The sequence below is a fragment of the Lissotriton vulgaris genome, unplaced genomic scaffold (assembly GCF_964263255.1).
Source record: "Lissotriton vulgaris unplaced genomic scaffold, aLisVul1.2 SCAFFOLD_360, whole genome shotgun sequence".
Lineage (NCBI taxonomy): Eukaryota > Metazoa > Chordata > Amphibia > Caudata > Salamandridae > Lissotriton > Lissotriton vulgaris.
Genome location: NW_028249489.1, coordinates 43,207 through 63,946, shown reverse-complemented (window position 1 = coordinate 63,946; position 20,740 = coordinate 43,207). Strand labels below are relative to the sequence as shown.

Here is a 20,740-nt window from a genome sequence, read left to right as displayed (position 1 = left end):
ATTAAGCACTGCTCCCAACTACATACACATTAGGGTTTCCAAGGTAGTTCTGATGGGTCAAACCGAAGGGAGAGTTCACCCCACCACCTTCGCAGCTACTGATTCAGGTAAACTCTTGTTGAAAACTCAATCTACTGTTTTTTCAAAAGATTCAAAACCTGTTTGTTGGACCTGGGGTCACCAGTCCATATAGGGTAGCCTGGCACAGAATGGGAAGGTCTAACCCAAAGGCAAAAGTGTTAAGCTTGCGTCCCACCCTTACAGTAACTCAGCGTCCATCCATTCAAAAATAACACTACACCAGTTTAGAAAAATACGGTTCACTTTTATAAAAGTTTTTGTATACTTCCGCTTATTTCATCTGACTATTTTGTCACTACTCATATTCAATATTTCTCCCTTGCTTAATTCAACAATACATTGTTTTCTTTTTACTCAATGAGGTCAACACAGTATTATAAATTCCATAGTAAAGGCATTTCCTTGGTTAAATTGACTTGGCACCTTAAGAAGCAGAGTCTGTCACCTACAAAGGAACAAGGGAATATTCTCATGGGTCCAGATGGAGAATTAACTACTACAACCCACTTAATTAGATTGATTCAGGTGTTTGACACAGGGATGCCAGCGTCTTCTTCCCCTTTTCCCCCCTAAGAGAGAAAAGTTAAGCAACAATCTCAGACAATATCAACATTGTAAGGGTTCACTTGTCTCATTCCGCTTTGTCACCCTTCTTTACTTTACTTGTTCCCTTTAGCACAAGTTCCGGTGGCCAGTTCAGTGCTTTCAGTAATCAAATAGGGGAGGGTCTCCCTTCCAAGACCTTTCGATGTTAATCCCCGGACCCTCAACAGCCCCCAGTTCCCTCCTTACTTGAGGTAAATAGTATTCGACTCCACCGCCTCTGTCAGCTGAGGGTGGCCAGAGTTTTTAATCAGCCCCTCTCTGCTCCCAACGGCGCCTCCCTCGCAGGTCAAGCCGATCGACCACAAGGCTGATACCGAGGGGCGGTCGCGTGGGAAGAGGGGAAGCAGTGGTATTGACTCTCTCACTGCCCTTCGATGAGCCGTCTCCGTCGTCTTCTTGGTGAGCGGCTCTAGTGAGCAGGCGCGGGAGATTAGTGGCTCTTCTCCGGTCCTGCTCGTACGCGGCAGGTCTCCTGTTGCCACTCCGCCCCCTTCCAGTGATTAGCTGTCGCTACACAGGGCCTGCGCAGAACCGTGCCTGCATAATTCCCCCGGCCGCTCACTCCGCCTTTTCCTCAGAGCGGCCAACGGCTTCCGAGTGTCTATGCCACTAATTACTTCTCCTCCTTCACATCCAGTGAATACCGCCATCCCAGAGTACGAAACCAGTCTCAGGGCTGAGGGACAGGCAGTACACTCCACGGGGGCCCTGCTACTTTCCACTAGGTCTCACACGTGGAAAACGATCACACGTTAGCGCTATTAAGCACAGGTGAGGGGGGGGGGGCAGTTGGGAAAAGTGTGGACTGAATGTGGATGAAAAAGAAAGGAGGGGGGAATCAAATCCGCTCTCTCTGTCCTTTCTCTATCAGGGCTTTCTCTATGGCAGGGCTTTCAAAAGTTCTAAGTTGGTGTTCACTCACTGGACAGCTGGGCAGAGCTACCTCTCAGCTCAGTCCCCTAAAGTCTCTCCAATGCACCCCAGGCTAGGGGTCAATCTTTCTTGACTCGGGAGGACCTTCTGTCCAGGGACAACAGGAACGCAATTTAACAGGGTCAGGTCTGCAGAAAAAGGGGGGTGGTGATAGCAGTAAGGAGGCAACCCTTAGGAAGTAGTCAACCCTCTGAATGTCCTACCCCACCTAGCGCCACAGCCTGTACTCCAGATGACTCTCTCTGTATGACAAAATGGCCGCCCTACCATTGGCCTTTTATACCCCTAGCCCCAAGTGTCCAGCACAGGCCAGAAGGTTCTAGATTCTCCATATGAGTCTATGGGCCAGTCCCTGAGGTAATCAGTTGTGGCAGTTACCGGCCACCATTTTGTAGGACTAAATTTTCAGGAGAAAAGGGGGGACTTCTAGGCCTAAGAAGAATTTAGAGGGTCAAGGACGCACCTAACCCCTAGTACAACACCAAAAAGTCAAGTGGACATAAAAATGAAAGGAATTGGAAGTCAGTAAGGGGACAAAAGTAAATAAATAAATAGGAGGGACCACCCAAAGGGCTGACGGGTCTAACACTGTTCCACTGACTCCATCTAGAATTTGTGAAAGTGGGGGTCAGACTTCCCAAAACATAAGGAAAGTACAGCTCTAAGACAATAGCCTTTAGCTTTTGAAACTTCTTTTATTGTTAAAGTCAACAATAAAAGCTGACTTTTGTAAATTATGGGTGAAAAAATCATATCACTGAGAACCTCCTGGACAACAGATTAATCTTTAACCCTTTGATATGTCCAAAGCTGAAGGTGAGTATGTATTTTCATTCGGTGCTTTTTACTAGGCTCAAAAACACAATGCCTTTCACTCGAAGGCAGCCTATTTTTTGATATTATGGAAAAGTGTATTATATATACATTGGAAAGTCAATATTGCACATTAATTTACCAATCAATATTACACATTTATTACTATAGCATGCTGCAATGTACTTATTCATATGTTTCTATTTTTTCCTATTCAGCAATTGAATCATCCCAATATAATTAAGTATCTGGATTCTTTTATTGAAAACAATGAGTTGAACATTGTCCTGGAACTGGCAGACGCGGGCGATCTCTCGCAAATGATTAAGGTAAGCAGCGTTCACGCGGTAGGCTGAAAACGGAGTACATTCTAGCCAAGAACAAGGGAGGCGGCACGAGAATCCTAGCTGAGGAGTCACACAAAGCACTGCTTAGTAATAGAAACTGGAGTGCATATTGGGCACTTTAATAATCATTTTAGTGTGTGACAAAGATGCTGATGAGATCTCTCCCAGAGTACAATCTTGTGTGTGCGTAAGAGATTCTCGGAAGGGCAGGATATAAAGGTTAGAAGATATTAACAATATAATAGGAACATTCTTCTTGGCTTAGTAGGGTGCAAGCACACCCAAAGGTAAATTAATTGTTATTCTAATCACTTGGCAAACTCTTTCCACTCTGAGATAATTTGATTTCAAGGGTCAGAATTCCACTTTAAAGAGCTCATTTGGATGCTTAAGCAGTACATTCAAAAGCTACATTGGAAATACGACGCAGTGGTGATGTATCTAGGCTGAATGGTGGGTGCGGATGCATAACATAAGATCACTTAGGAGAAAAGCCCATTTATTTATTTATTTAATTTATTTATTATTTATTTATACAAGAATAAGATCCTGCTTTTGGGTCTGATCATCCCTGTAGTCCTCTCTTTCAATTGTATCTGTATTGTGTATCTGCGCACCCCACCGCCTACACGTGCAGAAAGTACAGGATCTAAAGGCCACATTTGATTCTGTCTTAACTTTCATCCTGGAACTCTGTCAGATCAACAAGAGTGTTTTCCACAACATAGGGCTCCTTAATGGAGTCTAACTCGTACAGAACCTTCTGTGGTCACACTGGTCTTGTGATGGCCACCGCTACATCCTCCTTCAAGAAACCGTCCTCAAGAGCCTCAATGCCATGCAGCACCCCACCAACCACATATACAACGTTACCGCTCAGATAGCATCTCTCGTTGAAAGTTGTCGGCATTAATCCAGGAGTCCTGCATGGGAGGACTCCAGCTCAACATCTTCCAGAAGTCTTGGTGCCCAAAAGTTAAATATTGACCACTTACTTAACCTGCTTGCTGTGCCTGTTGACAATATACTAGCAATTACCTCCACCTCGAGTCGACTCTGTGGAACTCTCTTCGCCTGCATCTTAGCTTCGGAGAGAAGGTGGGAAATTTGGGGGGATATTGAAATATCACCTGTACTTGGTGGCCCGTGGCCTACGGGTGCCAGGAAGATGTCACTAAGTACTCCTCATTGACCTGTACAAATACTGACCAAGAGCGCACATGAACACCTTTGAACCTCCCATCTTCCCAAGCGCTTTAAAACCGCTGTAAATAAGTACTTGGTTGATATGTTAAGATTCAAGTCTCCCTCTGCCACACCAAAAGGTAATCTGGTTTTAATTTTAAGATAAGAGACAATATAAGTAACTGATTTGCTTTTTATTTTTGATAATCACTGTAGTGGTCCTTGTAACTGCTAATTCAAGATGGCGGATTGGTTCTTTAAGATGATTTCAGTACTTCCAATGCATCCAAAGGGATAATGGCCTGTTTTTTTCTGAAGGAGATGGCAAAGCATTTTGCAAAACCTTTGGAACCAAGTTTGGATAAAGTCGATTTCCTTTAACAATTCAATGTAAATTGCTAATTCTTGCATTGAACTTCCCTTTGAGCTGCTGACTAACCCATGCACGTTACAACATTTTTTGTGTAGCGCTTAAACTCCTGGTGTGGAGCCAAGGACTGACACAATTGTTGTGATAGAATGAGCTCAAAATAGCCGTGTGATGCAGTGAAGATGAGTAGGTTATGGATTTTCTTGACTGCCTAGGGAGATAGTTTCAAATCTTGCCATGTGGAAGATATTGCACCTGCTCTTAATTTCTTAATTTTGGGAGAAATCTATAAATTGAACTCTGTGATCTATAGGGCGAGTATGTTTGTAGTCCTTGATGACGATATTTGGGAATGCTAATATGCACATACGTGCTTGATGGTATATTGAAATTGTCACTTGCTGTACTCTGCAGCCCTTGGGATGTTTAGAAGCAAAGGAATATACAACCTTAGCAAATTGTATTGGTAACAGGTCCAGATGAATTGCTTTGCAAAAACTTACAGCTTATGGGTGCTTTTTTGAGTTGCACCCCTTATCAAGGCATTACACTAATCAATTCTGTGGCCTTGCATTATTGGCTGTTGGCTCTTCAGTTAAAAAGGATCTTATCTGACACAGTTTTAATGTTGCAAAAGTAGCTCTTAATCAACCATACATGACATTGGACCTCTACGCTTTGAGGCAAGCAGACCTGTATTCACACCGATTAACAGATAGGCTAGAGCTTCCGTAGAGTGGAAAGAGAGGAGTAAGCAAGTTGTATTTCCAGTATACACACAGTAAAATACATGTTTTAATGTGTGACAGATGTGCTCTGTGAAATCGAAGAGAGTGGTAGAGGAGAATCCAGCAAAGCCAAATTGCTTAAGACGTCTAACGTGCGTATTAGGAGGAAAAGACTTCTGTATTGTGGGTCCAATGTATGAAATAACTTTTACATTGACCAACAGATTTTGTTTACGAGTGACAGAAGAGAAAATAATGTGGATAAGAGCAAATAGACTAGGTGGAACTGTTTGAGTCACTCCAACAGGCAGGAGAACATCCCTGGGGCCACTCATGAATGGCTTTTAGAACTTTGAAGACAACGGAGTCCTGCTTGGAGCCGAAGATCATCCCTTTATGCCACTAACACAATCACATACAATTCTTAGAGACTTACTTTACATTCCTTAAACTGTTGGAAGTCATTGAATGTGGACATAACTAGAATTGTTTTTTACTAAGCAGGCCATAACAAGTGAGTACATTCTTATAGCAAGAAGCACGTCGTAAGAGGGCGATAAATGGAAGGTTGTTGTTGTTGGCATTTGATGTGGGCGTCAGGCCTCAACTCGTACTGTGCAGGTGTATGATGCACAGTTTTAAATCTCCTCATACGGTCACCCTGTAAAGAGCTGCTATCTCACGACGAGCTGGCGACCCTTACACCGAAGAGGTTTCAAACTCCTATGAAAGCTCTACCCAGCAATAAACCATTTATAAACTTCCCAGAATATGGAGGTGTCTCTAGATGAGCTCGTCCTTACTGTAGGACAGGTATGTGTCAGAAATGGGGTTACTGGTTGATTGGGGTGTGAGCCCTGGTCGAGCAGCAACTACAATTCTAGTCAGGGTAAGGCACAAGCAAACCCCAAATTAATTTGTGCTCCCCCCTGGTAGCTTAGCACAGAGCAGTCAGGCTTAACTTAGAGGCAGTGTGTTAAGTATTTGTACAACACTAAAAACAGAAAACAGTGAAAACACCACACAGAAAGATCTCACTCGATGTTAGAAAAATAGAGCTAAATTTCATAAATAAAACAAGACAAAGACGACAAAAATCCAATCAGTAGAACTGGAGTTATGAAGTTTCAAAGAATAAAGTTGGAACACCCACCAAAGCCGTGGCCAACCCCAGCCACAAACGACCATGGCACAAACTCTCCTCCGAAGACCTCATCAATGACCTAGGAGAATTCCACCTCCCTGACGAGAATAGAGATATTAATACAGTATACGCCGCCTTCCACGAATGGATTGTCACAGGGCTTGACGCCTTAATTCCGGCTAAATGGACCAAAACCCGCAGTTCCCCCTCCAACCCATGGTACAATGACTCGCTCAAAACATTGCGAAAAGAGTGCAAAAAAGCCGAACGCGAATGGAGGAAAAACTACTTAGACAGCGACAAAGCCCTTTACCTGTCAAAACTTCGCACGTACCACAAGGCGATTCGCACTACTCGAGCCTCCTTTTATGCAAAGGAAATTGAACGCAGCTCCAACCCCACCAAAACCATCTTTAACTTAGTTCAAAGCCTCCATAAGATCCCCAACTCAGGCTCTTGCATCACCTCCTTGAAACAATGCGAAGATCTTGCCACGTTTTTCATTGAAAAAGTGAGGAAGATCTATACGTCCTTTCCTCAAGACGATGCTACGTCCATTAACATCCCCCACTCGGCGGCAGAGACCTCAAAACTGTTAAGAATACCTGACATATCCCTCAACGACCTTTCTAAACTGTGTAGACAGGTTAAGTCTGGTTCCCCAGCAGACCCCATGCAACCGTCTAAATTCCTGGAATCACTTGATTTCTTCCTCCCCCCCCGCTTGCCAACCTAATCAACCTTTCCTTTTCCTCAGCTGTGGTCCCCACCTGTTGGAAATCTGCATGGGTTTCCCCTATCATTAAAAAACCCACACTGGATCCCAATAAGCCAGAAAATTTCCGGCCCATTTCACTGCTCCCCTGGACGTCAAAACTGGCTGAAGCTCACGTTAACAAAGTGCTATCCCATCACATGCAGCAAAACCATGTCCTGGACCCCTCCCAAAACGGTTTCAGACCAGGTCACAGCACTGAGTCGGCTCTGCTGACCACTACGGAGCACCTTCGAGGTATCCTGGACGCCGGTCAAAGTGCCGCGCTGATCCTGTTGGATCTCAGCGCGGCCTTCGACACGGTCTCACACAACATCTTGCTGAAACGACTTGAGGCCATAGGGATTGGCGAATTAGCCCTTGAATGGTTCCGGTCCTTCTTAAAGGACAGGTCCTTTCAAGTTTCAGCCCCACCCTATATCTCCCAACCCCATTCCATCGGACAGGGAGTCCCCCAGGGGTCGGCGCTTAGCCCATCCCTTTTTAATCTGTACGTCCAGCCTCTCGCAGTGGTGGCAAAAGAGTGGGACCTCACGCTGGTGTCGTACGCCGACGACACACAGCTGGTCATCACACTCTCTGAAGGCCCATCGTCTTCGGCAACTAAATTCAGAGATGGCCTAGCGGCAGTTGCACAGTGGATGACGCTCAACTGCTTGCAGCTAAATGCCGGGAAAACGGAGGTTCTTCTCCTGGGAAAAAACCCCAGCCATTGGAGCGATCATTGGTGGCCCTCTGTGCTTGGCCCCACTCCCGTGCCAAAAAATGTTGTCAAGAACCTAGGTGTCTGGCTCGACCCCTCACTTAACTTTCAGTCCCACACAAAGAAAGTGGCAGCTACGTGTGTGGGTCTAATGAGGAGCCTCAACCCTATACTCGGATTCTTTGACTCCAGAACCCGCCAGCTCATCATTCAATCTATGATCCTTGCCCGGCTGGACTATGCCAATGTCTTACTCTTGGGGGCAAACAAAGCAGAACTAGCAAGGCTGCAACGTATCCAAAACTCGGCCGCCAGAGCGGTGGTTGGCCTCCCACGCAGGTGCTCTGCCAGAACCACCATCCGCAACTTGCACTGGCTACCAATTGAATCTCGCATTCACTTCAAAACTCTTACCATGGCATTCAAAATTCTCAACTCTGATTGTCCTGAACTCCTACGCCCACTTCTGGTACCCTACACTCCCCAGCGCACCCTGCGCTCACTGGGACAACCTCGTAATGGTCCCCCGAACTAAGCTCTGTAGAACGGGTGGACGTTCCTTCAAAGTCTTAGGGGCAAAACTATGGAACTCCCTACCTCTACACATCCGTACCCAAACCAATCTGACTGCCTTCCGAAAGGAACTCAAAACCCATCTCTTCTCTGTCATCTAATTCTTCTGTTGGTTCCCTCCCTCTCCTCAGGTACTGGTTAGGTTAGCGCCGGGACGCTCCGTTGCTGGGGCAGCTGTTGCGCTTTAACAAATAAATAACATAACATAACATAACAAAGTGTAAAATAGTGCCTAAAAGCAATAAGCGCCAACCATGGCTATCTGGTCACACTGGACTGGGTCAAAGTTAAAAGTTCAGGCTGACTGTAATAAAGCGCACGTCGGATACAATCCCAGGTTACTCCTGCATACATTTTTATCTTCTTAAGTTTTGCGCTAAGAGTCCTGTTCACATTGGAGAGGGCCATGAGGAGCAAGGTGAGTGTCGTGGGAGGCTGTTAGCGTGGTGTGAAGAGTAGGCCTGGCATCATGGATGGGCAGGCTGGAGCTTTGCGTTGGTGGGCCCCCTCAGGCGGTTGATGATGTGGTGTGAAGAGATTGGCTGGCAGTGGCTCGCTCTGATTTTTGGTGCAAGCGACGCAGTCTCGGTGCAAACAGATCCGTTCGCAATAGCAAAGAGACCAAAGGCTTGATTTCAGCGCCCGAGAGCCACATCAAGTATCCAATACCTGAGAGGCACTACTTGGGGGTCAGGAACTCGCTGCAGATGAGTCCAGGGGTTGGTGCAGATCAGGAGGCTAGCAGATTAGCCCTTGGTATTCCTCTGGGATCCTGCGTTTAAGATGAAGTTGCAGGTCCAGTTTTCCTTTCCAATGCACGAGGGCAGCCGGTCAGCATGGCAGGGCAGAAGTTCCTTTAGAGCAGCAGTCCAGCAGAGGGGCAGTCCTTGTAGCAGCAGAGTAGTCCTTCTTCATGGCAAAAGTATCTATCGGTCCAGAGTTGAACTGAAGAGTGGGTGTCTGCAGTTCAGTATTTATACACAGCTGTTCCTTTGAAGTGGGGAGAACCGTCTACAGGCATGCCTTTGGAATGCACAGATGCCTTGCCTTCCTGGCCCTAGTTCCAGACTAACTCCAGCAGGTATGCAGCCATTTATGTGAAGACAAGACACAGCCTAATCAAGTGTAAGTGGTTCTGGAGGCCCAACCCCTCCCACCCATTCTGCCAGTGATGGCCCATCCAGTCACACCTACGCTCTCCATTGTGTGTGGCTGTCTAGGAGGGCATACACAAGGCCTAACTGTCAGTTACACCCAGTCATGTGACCCAAAGTTAGGCTGCAGGCATTGAATGGCTAAGGCAATTTTCTAAAAGTGTCATTTTTAGAATTGCAATTTAAAATCTGACTTTACCATAAGTTAGATTTTAAATTGTGATTCAGGAGACACTAAACATGAACTGATTATCTCTTCCCATTTGCAAATTACCCTTTTAAAATGTAATAAGGCAAGTCCAATGTTATCCGATGGGAGAGGTAGGTATTGCAGTAGTGAAAAACGGTTTCTCACTACCAGTACAAGTAAAACTTAAAAGTACATGTCCTGCTTTTTAAATACATTGCACCCTATCCTTTGGGCTGCCTAGGGCCTTCTCTATGGGTGACTTATGTTTTTTAAAAAGGAAGGTTTGGGCCTGGCAAAAGGTTTACTTTGCCCGATTGTAATGGCAGTTTAAACTGCTCACACCGGCTCTGCAGTGGCAGGCCTAAGTCATGTTTAAGGTGCTACTTAAGTGGGTGGCTTAACCAGTGCTAGAGGCCCACTAGTAGAATTTAATTTACAGGCCCTGAGCACATGCAGTTCCACTTTACTAGGGACTAATAAGTAAATTAAATATGCCAATTGTGTATGAGCCAATGTTACCATATTTTAGGGAAAGAGCACATGCACTTTAGCGCTGGTTAGCAATGGTAAAGTGCACAGAATCCTAAGGGTCGGCAAAAACAGGAGGTGTAAATACATAAGGTTATGGGGAATCCCATGCCAAGGATGCCAGGTGTAACAGTATGAGTGGCTATTTAGGTAGAGAAGTCCATGCGTACTCTCCATGGACTGCTTCCTCCACAGGGCCCCACCCACTTCTTTCTATGCAATCACAGTGAAGGGTATTCCAAGGGTGGCAGGCCTGTGGCACTGTTGACGGCAGAGCCTATCTAAGTGAGCAGTCAATAGGTGCTAGTTGTCAAACCATTGTTTGCTTTGAGCTGATGACCCAAACTGTCGTCAAAGAGTGGTGTTATCCTTTTAATGCTTGGTTAGATGGTATTTGAAGGTGAACAATGGGATTTAAATCTTGACTACATTCAAATGAAGCCACATTTTTTTTCCATTTTTCATCTTTTGTCAGATTTTTAGACCATAGGGAACATGTCAGAGGAAGGAATTTGATCTGAAAATAGAAATGGCATGTCTGTAGGGGCGGATGAATGGATAAATGTTTTGGACGGAAGGATGGTTGGGCTACTGCTGGCAAGTATTAATAGGCAGATGGCTAAATCGTACTATTGATTGACGGATGAGTGCCTGAATGGATGCAAAGATTGACAGATGTGTGCTACACATTACTACTTAGGTAAATGCATTGAAGTGAGAAGTGGAAGACAAGATCATGACATTCTAAGACATAAAGGAGATAGAGGAGATAGATTGTGGGGCGGTCAGATGTTAACTGTGGAGAAGGGGTGCAACAGGGTATTCATCTGTCATTGTTAGCTCACATATCTTAATACAAGATATCAGTAATGAACTGGAGGGAACTCTGGTGAATCATGAACAAAAATGGCAGCACATAGCCTGCCAATGTCCATCTTCTATGTAGGGGTATAGTTAGAGGGCGGTTCACGGCCGCACATGCGGTCTTAAGGATTCTTGATTCTTGACTGTATCGTTCCTCACTGCATCGCGTTACGAATATTTTTTGTTCCAAACATCTTTTTTGTTTTTGTTTTTAAGAATATACTTCCATACAACAAACATTAAGTCATTAACCTCATAGATGCTAGTAAACATCCCTCCCCAGTGCTGCGCTGTCCATTGGAAACAGTGCTGAATGGACGTCCAACGGTCGTGCGCAGCACTGGGGAGGTAGTGCTGCCGTCGGCCAACGCACCGACGCAGCACTTAAGGGGTTAATCTGAATGCAAGGTAGCAGCACACAGGGACAAATTGTTTCACAAATTAGGGAACATTTCAAGAACGCTCATGGTGTAAAATGAAATAAAAAACCGGGGTGAACGAAGTTGATCACTGCAGGCCAGCCAATCCCTGACGGATGTCTCGGCCACTCCCAGCCACACGAGCCCCAAATGCAATGTGGAAATTTAGTCAACTTCAGATCCTTCAGAGAGAAAGTCTAAGAATGCAGCTCTCCAGATACAAGGGTCCCGATAAAGGTTTTCTTTTCAGGCATAATATTAATACATGATGGTATTTTTTCATGACCACTTGGTGCCAGATTTTATCAAGCCGTACGGCTACCTAGGTTAAGAACAGGATCTTTCATTTGTTGACTAGTGTGATTGGGTCGCCCAATACAAGTGGACTTATACGTGCTTCCTTTATGGAGAAGAGATTGTAGGTGTCCTCCGCCTTGCGGGAGCCCATCAAGATGACCAAGAGCTCCATGCTATACTGCCTACCACCAGAAGACGTAGCCACCTTAGTTGGCGGCCGCTCTATCAGTTGATAGGTCATAACATAGGTAGCCGTACGGTTCAATAAAATCTGGTACTAAGTGGTCATGAAAAACTATCAGCATGTATTAATATTATGCCTGAAAAAATACCCTTGCATCTGGACCCTTGTACCCAGGCCCGGACTGGCCATAGTGGGCACCGGGCAATCCCCCTATGGCGCCGCACGGGTGGGGGCCGGTTTTGGGCCCCTGGGAGCCATTTTGTTACAGGGCTGTTTTTGCTGCATAAAATCGGTCCTGTAACAAAATCGGCCGAAAACCGGCCCCGGCAAAGAGCTCGGCGGCACCTCCAACCCCCCCGAGTGGGGAGGGGGGGGCGGCCGAGCACTTTGCCAGGGCCGGTTGTGGTTCCCAGTCCGGCCCTGTTTGTACCTAGAGAGATGCATTCTTAGACCATCTCTCTGGAGGATCTGAGATTAAGCAAGTTTCCACATTGCAGTTGGGGCTTGCGGCAAGCGCTGGTCCATAGCTCCCAAGTTAGCAGTGGTCAGATCTCAAGAAATACTTTCTAACCGTGATAAACTAGAGTTTCGAACAGTGGAGCCAAGCATCAGTTAATCACAGCCCTGCTGACAGTCATTTCACCATAATTCCACGGAAGCCTTAAATAAAACATAGCACCAGCCCACCCCTTTGTAACGAAATATCAGAATTAATGATTCCTGCCCCCATTTGACTATTTAATTGAGGTCCGTTGTGTGTGCTTGCATCTCGCTGTGCAGTGTCTGAAAAGAAAGAAGTTAAATTCTTCATACAGAATTCAGCATCAAACAATAACCTTTTACAATTCTTCTGCCTGCCTCTGCCAGACCTTTACATAGTCTCAAGACTTGACATTTAGAAAAACGTACTAAGCTGCCCAAAAGCTTCTTGAACAAACTGTTTAATGGGGAGAACATTATAATGTTGAAATTAAAATATTCCTATTCACCTGAAAAACAAATAGTTTGGTGTTATAGAATTGTGCTCACATTTAGATGTAGTGCAATGCCTTATTGTGTCAGGGTGCATTATGTAGGGTAGAGGGTGAAGCGAATACCAGGTGGCTTGGTTCCCTAGAAATGTAAATAATCTCATGTCTATTTGTAAAGTTTTTGAAGAGTGCTAGTAGTGTTTTATTGAAGAATGCCATGTAGCGAAAGTCTGTATAATGTAAATGTAGGACTTTGAGTCCAGTCAGTGATGGAATGGCCTTGGTCTGATATAATTCTCATTATGCAGCTGTCACTCCACTTTACGCCTCTTCACTCCACCCCACTCCACTCTATGCCACTCCTCTCTGCTCCACTCTATACTAAGCCACGCCACTCTACTTTAAGTGATCTCACTCCACACAAAGCCACTCTATGGCACTCTACGTCACTCCACTTTACGTCACTGTACTCCATTCTAAGGCACTCTACCCTAGACCACTCTACACCACTCTATTCAATGCCACTCTACTCTGTGCCACTTTACACCACACCACTGTATGCCACAGCACTTTACTCTAGGCCACTCCACTCTACTCTGTGCCACTCCACGCCACTCTACCTTATGCCACTCCACTCTCCAATAACCCACTCCAGTCTACGCCACTCTATTGTATGCCATGCTACTCTACAACACTCTCATCTATGATATACCACTAGGTTTGGCAATGCTAAACAGCAGCCAGACACTGTACAACATGGCAAAAAGACATTGGCAAGGACAATAGCTCTTGCATTGGCAAGACTTATTGGCGTTGTCAATGCTTACTACTAATTGAAATAAATTACATTTGTATATTATATTGCGTCATGTCACATTTCATCATATTTTTATTATACTACACAAAATAGTGCATTATTTTACAAGTGTATCATTGTTATAAATGTATTTTAGTGCATAATTTAGTACATCAATTTAATAATCTATTCAGTCATGCATTACAATATGTTGCAGCTAACCGTGCTTTCTTTCATTTTGCTTACGCAGTGCCTTCCTTTATTTTAGCCCCTGACATTGTGTATTCTTTTGAGATTGCTTTTTACATCATGTACTATGTAATATTATTATATTACTTCACATTGTCCAGTCCTTTATTGTATTGGATGTAATTGTACATTATTTATTATTTAACATCATCTGATATTGCATCAGATGGCAAGGAGAGGAGGCCTGGGCTAGAGCTGCCTACCCGAGAACATGGGGACGGGTATGAATCCCAGTTTTGCTCAATATTCTGTGATTCTGCACAGATCAGTTAATCAACCTGTGCCTAGAAATTAATGAGAATCTTTATTTCAAGCTCTGCATTGTAGCTACTCCAGTCTACCAGACACGTGACATTTTAAATTCCGTTCATTACAGTGGTGGCTGGTACTGAACGGGGGTTAAAATAAAAAAGGTATAAAAATTGATGGTCCTTGACTTTAAATCAAACAAAACTTATATGAATATCATTTCTGATTCGATAATGCGATTAAATCTGCATACATTAATTCAAGTAAGGTAAGGGAGATATATTCAAGTAGACAATAATTTTGTGCACATCAAATGCAAGGAAAAAACAGTACCCAAAAATGATACGTTTAGCCTGTAAGAAGAACAAAAGATTATAGCCACACTCTGGGTACTTGTATTATCAAAATTTACACATTTATTTACAATCTCATAAAACAATTATGATCATAAACGGCGCAAAAGACTATCAAAGTGTAGTCAGTGGAAAGGATAGGGGTGCTCAAGTGATTTGGAGAAGGAAAAAAGGGGAAAGATAGCAATTATAATGTCCAATTGTAATATTTACATAAACCAGAGCGGAGAAACTTCCGCTATCATATGGGCCTGTCCACAACAATTGGGGAGGGGAAAGAAATTAAGACAGAATTGGTACAGGCACACAAGTTGAAAAACGTTGACGTTTCGACCCTGGTGCTTCTGGGGTGTTTGGGACCTCGGCTGCGGGTCTTCTTCAGGACAAAGGGCAAGGGTTGGGATGGAAGGGTGGGGAACTTGGCCGTGATCCAACCAGTGGTCTGGATCGAACACCAATGAAGCTGGTCAGGTTGGACCTGAGTCCGAGCTTCCAGGGGGTAGGTCACCTAATATCTGGAAGGTGATCTGGTGTGAACTCAGTTGGATATTCTGCCTGATCCTTTAGACATGGCCACTAGCCATGTCTAAAGGATCAGCGTCCGAACTCGGCTGTTACTTCCGTGTTGATGCTAGCTCCAACACGGAAGTAACAGCCGAGTTCGGACGCTGTTCTCCGCCTGGATTACATGACGGTAGAAGTTGCCCGCATTATTCAGCACTTCAATATTTTCCGCAAAGGTAACGTGAGTACCCGACACTCCAACGGAATTTGAAGAGAGAACCTAGTCTCTAAGTCCAACCTCTGAATTAAATTATAGAGGCAACGTTGGTACCATACACTACCACCGGAGTGCCCGTGGGGGCACCGGTAGGACGCTCTATCTATCCACAACTAGTGGCCATGTCTAAAGGATCAGGCAGAATATCCAACTGAGTTCACACCAGATCACCTTCCAGATATTAGGTGACCTACCCCCTGGAAGCTCGGACGGAGGTCCAACCTGACCAGCTTCATTGGTGTTCGATCCAGACCACTGGTTGGATCACGGCCAAGTTCCCCACTTTTCCATCCCAACCCTTGCCCTTTGTCCTGAAGAAGACCCGCAGCCGAGGTCCCAAACACCCCAGAAGCACCAGGGTCGAAACGTCGACGCTTTTCAACTTGTGTGCCTGTACCAATTCTGTCTTAATTTCTTTCCCCTCCCCAATTGTTGTGGACAGGCCCATATGATAGCGGAAGTTTCTCCGCTCTGGTTTATGTAAATATTACAATTGGACATTATAATTGCTATCTTCCCCTTTTTTCCTTCTCCAAATCACTTGAGCCCCCCTATCCTTTCCACTGACTACACTTTGATAGTCTTTTGCGCCGTTTATGATCATAATTGTTTTATGAGATTGTAAATAAATGTGTAAATTTTGATAATACAAGTACCCAGAGTGTGGCTATAATCTTTCGTTCTTCTTACAGGCTAAACGTATCATTTTTGGGTACTGTTTTTTACTTGCATTTGATGTGCACAAAATTATTGTCTACTTGAATATATCTCCCTTACCTTGCTTGAATCAATGTATGCAGATTTAATCGCATTATCAAATCAGAAATGATATTCATATAAGTTTTTTTTGATTTAAAGTCAAGGACCATCGTTTTTTATACTATTTCATACCCAGGTCCTTTGATTCTGCGGGTGATACCCCATTGATTTAATGGTTAAAATAAAAAAGAACACTTACCTTTGTAAGGCTGTCGGCTCTCCATCATCATCTTTGTCCACTTCTCTTCCGGAGTCAGGAAGCATGCAGGCACCCCTAAGCCAATCCCTAAGGTGCTGTCACCATGACAGCAGTGTCATGGTTGGTCTGAGTGTTGTGGTTCAGCGCTCAGATAAGCAGTGAAAGTCTGAACATGTTCTCCACCCAGGCTGTGCATTAAGGACCAGTGGAGAACCTGCTAAGTGCGCATGACTGTTCGGTCAGCCCAAGACAGCCGGTCAAACTGTCATGCGCACTTAAGTGCACATATTTCCTACTCCCCCTGCTGGCTGAGACAGCCAAGCCCCGCTCTACTCCAAAACCTGCTTCAGCACGGAAAAATAAAGTAACAAAGAAGGGGCCGATTATGATGTCAGTCGGAAAGCCTCAGAGCAGCATTTGGTTTGTCTGAATCCAATTCAGAACCCTGCGTTTCTGACCGACTTGGAAACACATCCGACCGACCGATTACGATAGTCTGAAATTGTTCGGTCGTTCTGACTTTGTTTTGATCAGCATTCGGATAAACCGAGTCGGTCGGCGCCAAATCGTACAGGTCTATTGTCCGCGTTTCCGACTGATGCATTATGATGTCGGATTCGGACAGCCTTTCCGAATCAGTTTGTCCGACACAGATCGGCTGTCGGAATCCGACTTTGGGGGCCTGTAGCAGACCCCTTCACCCAGAGGCCTCTGGTTGGGGCCGCGGGGGTACCCATGGGTCTCCTCTTTTCAACCAAGCACGGTATGGCAGGCACCAAGATGTACCCGCCACGGGGTGCAAGGTTTTCTGCGACCACCCCATTTTTCAAAGGGTGCCTGTGTTGTCGGTCGGAACGCAGGCTCCCGTTTAAATCAATGGGAGTCCGACCGAACGTTGTTCGGAAACATCGTAATTGGTAGGTCGGACTCTCCGAATCCAATTCGGTCAGAAACCATTCTGACGCCGAGTCGGTCTGAATACTTTCCAACCGACATCGTAATAAGGCCCATAGTGTTGTTATCATTTTATTTTTACTTCTTTGCACTGCTGAAAAGCAGTGGGGCGATACTTGGAGGAGTCGCCACTGTCCGTTACACATGTGGGCATTGCTAACCCTATGAGTGTCTGTGACGCCGCGGTTGGAGAGCAACTAATAGGCACAGTGACTTTAATTGTACTTTATAATTAATGCAAAGGCCAGCAGGACAATGCATCAGTGTCACAACAATGGGTTCACTGTTTCTGGTGGTGCTTGCAAACTCCACAAAGGTTACTTCCGTGGTTGATGACGTAACTGAGGGATTAGACGGTGTCGGTGGGACTCGCTCTCGTTTTTCACCGTAGGGACAGACAGAATCCTTTTACTAACTGAAAGAAATGATTCAGCAATACTAAAGTCAAATAAATGGTTCTGCAGTGCTCCTTGTTTCTGCAAAAATCACTGCTCTACTACATGAATTATTCATGAGGCATAAATCTCAAGTTAAGATCAGTAAAATTGCAATATTTAGGGAGACAGCTAGAGCATCATTACTCAAAGATCTGAAGTTTTGCCTATCACCAAAGTGGTTAAATTGTCATTTTATTTCATTTTTGCTTTTTATGTGTGCCTACAAGCAAACGTGGAGCAGCTAATATAAATCAAAGATAATAAAACACATTTCTTCTCTGTTAGGGGAGCAGGGATGCTTTGTGTATATTTTATTACGTTCACCCGCATGACTAAATTATATTCCTCAAGTGGGCAACTGAGCAGGGCAGATCTTGTAGCCTCCTCTTCTGCACGCCTCTGGAGTTTTATGGTGACAGAGAATAAGGAAGAACTCCTTGCATTATATCATTTTTCACTAAATGTAATACGGAGAAGCCACCTTTAAAACCATTAACATTTGAATGAATGGAAACAGAGAATGTAGTCCATTTTAAGAAATACATTTTTAAAATCGGTTTCTTTGCAAGGGCCCTACCAATTCTCATTTTTGGTTGCTTTCTTTATAGCGCCTATCTCTTTTGGTCTTAGCATTAAAGCGCATGATCTAGAAATCTGGAAAACAAAAACCTAGCTCCATATAATAAAGATATAATCCTGGCACGGTCACGTTTCTTTTTCTTTAACTCAAGAAAGCAGGGGCAGGTGGTTTTGAGGGCCACAAAGAACATACGGTTATAGATGGGTAAAACGGGTATTACGGGGATGTTTTTCACCTGGGCGTTCTGAGGAATCATATACAATTCAACTTCACTCTTGTTGTCTATTTACTGTCACCCAGAACCCCTCGGTGAAAATATTCCCGTATTTCACTGCTACCTACCTGTAATTCTATATATTGAGAAAACATGTTTTTTTTCTCGCTAGTGCGACAAAGAGAAATAAATTTAAAGGTGAATGACGCTTTAAAAAAAATGAGAAATAGAAGAGAGAAATACATCATTCTTATAAAGTTAAAAGGAAGCAAGACTTAAAAGAAGAACAAGCCAGAACCAGAGCCTTTCCCTTTTATTATTTATTTGATTTTCTCATTACTCATTACCTGTGTACTCCTGATGGAAACCTCTTGGCGGAGAGAGGACACCTGGGACATGAAGGGAGGATGGAAGACATGAAACAAGACGAGGACCATTAGACTCTTTCCTTGTTTGATCATGGAGCTGCTTGAAATCCATTAAGGGGGATCTTAAAAAAGAAATGATGCTAAAATTCTAATAAACCTTGCAGACTTTGAAAAATGATTTGGCAACCCGCTAAGCTTCCAACCATATTTTTTCAGTTATTTATTTGTTTTTAACAGTTAGATTGTTGTTCGTTGTGGCCCAGAAGGGATCAATTGCACAAGACAATCTCTAGAGGACTTGGATCTTATAGTAGTTTGGTGGAAAGTCATGTGTTTAATTTCGAAGTGTGTTTCTTTGTTAGCAGGTGCTTTATTTGTAGTCGAGTGGATGTTTGCAAGAGTTGCATGGACTGAGATGTAGCGTTGAGTGGGCTTCACGTTTTACATTGTACACAATGGTGTGTGTGTGATGTCTGTTTGTGAAGCCTGTGAGATGGTATGTGGTGGAGAAATAAATCTCATCAACTGATGTGATAAGTTCAGTCACAGAGAGGTGTTTCACTAGTGCAATGGTGAGTGTATCACAGGGCAGTGGAACAACTAGAGTTATGCAATATATTTGTGGTGGAGAAGAATTTGTGCAAAAAGTGCATTCTCACTCCAAAATTCTTTGGGGGAAAAATTGAATGTAGAACTTTGTAGACCTTACGGCAAGGGTAAGCCCATTGAGCAAGAAGGTTGAAGATGCATGCTGACGTGGGATGTGCCCAACTGTGAAGAAACCGCTCATTCCTGTGGAGATATCAGTCAGTTCCTGAACGGAATGAATATGACCAACTAAGAGGTTATTCCGGATTTCTCACTTTCATGTAGCATGGTAGTAAGTTTGAATGTAGCTTTTTTTTTTAATAACAGCTGAGACAGTTTTTTTCAGTTACACCAAAACTAATTAAAGTGATGAGGAAGCTTTTTGGTGGCTGTTTTACTCTACAGCACAACTTAATTTGGAAATGAATATGTGCTGGTGGCCAAAGCTCTGCTGAGAAGCCCACGGCGGTGCTATTAAAAGTCAGTGCACTGAATACCAAGGCGGCGCAGTCATCAATCCACCTCATGCCTCTTTAACCCACTACCAGACACCGTCTCCCCCATTATCTAACTCTTCGTGATTCCTGCTTTCTTCTTTTGTGACGGTTTTGAGACATTTTTTCCTCCTTTCCCCTGTGTGTTTTTCTCTCTTGCTCTCTCTCTGGGAATGTTTGACAAGGAAAAATAAGTTCCAGTCCCCAAAAAGGAGTGCCGGTGGCCCCCACCGGCAACTGCCTGCTCAGATTAGGCACTGTCTACAGGTCTATCCGAGGCCTCTTGATTAAGCCGGCTTTAAATTCTCTAAAATTAGTAATGCCTAAGGAGAAAGTCTGTCTCTCCCTATGTAAGAGCAAAATTGGTGCAAGTTAAGTGTCAGAGCGCATCATCAACCAGTCGGCTCCAACCTCTTTTGTGTAACATTATTCTGAATATAGAATTCATTTCACATCCAATAAAATAGTTGTTCACTTCCCTAAAGATGATTCTTCCTAATGCACCAGCTATTAGGCCACAGTAGGAAATTAGTGTATGAAATATATGTCTACCTAATTCTTCATTCCTTTCATTTGTTTGGTTTGTATTTTTTCATCTGCGCTGACCCGGGTTGATCCAACAGTATTCTGAATAGTGTTCGTGTTCACTTGGAGTCTGAGCAGGTGATCAGTATGCACAAGGTGTGTGTGGGCCTATAGTAAGGCATGCATGGCATGAGGATGATGCAGGATAGAGTGGAGAATGTTGGCTGGCAGGGACTCATCTGATGTTTGGTAGGGGTTATGGAAGGGGTCCAGGCTGCAGTGCAGCTTTTCCTCCCAGTTATTTTTCATGCTGGGTTTTTCTCATGTGA

The 20,740-nt window shown here is 44.3% G+C and overlaps 1 protein-coding gene across 1 annotated transcript in view; it reads left to right on the top strand.

Annotated features, from left to right (window-relative positions):
- The window catches only part of LOC147663560 (serine/threonine-protein kinase Nek6-like), a gene marked incomplete at its 3' end in the record, with an annotated part of 502,329 nt that overhangs the window by 442,677 nt on the left and 38,912 nt on the right, over window positions 1–20,740 (top strand). The window contains exon 6 of the mRNA XM_086950359.1: window positions 2,652–2,762. Coding sequence (XP_086806485.1) covers window positions 2,652–2,762 — 111 coding nt within the window. The remainder of the gene's footprint in view (window positions 1–2,651; window positions 2,763–20,740) is intronic.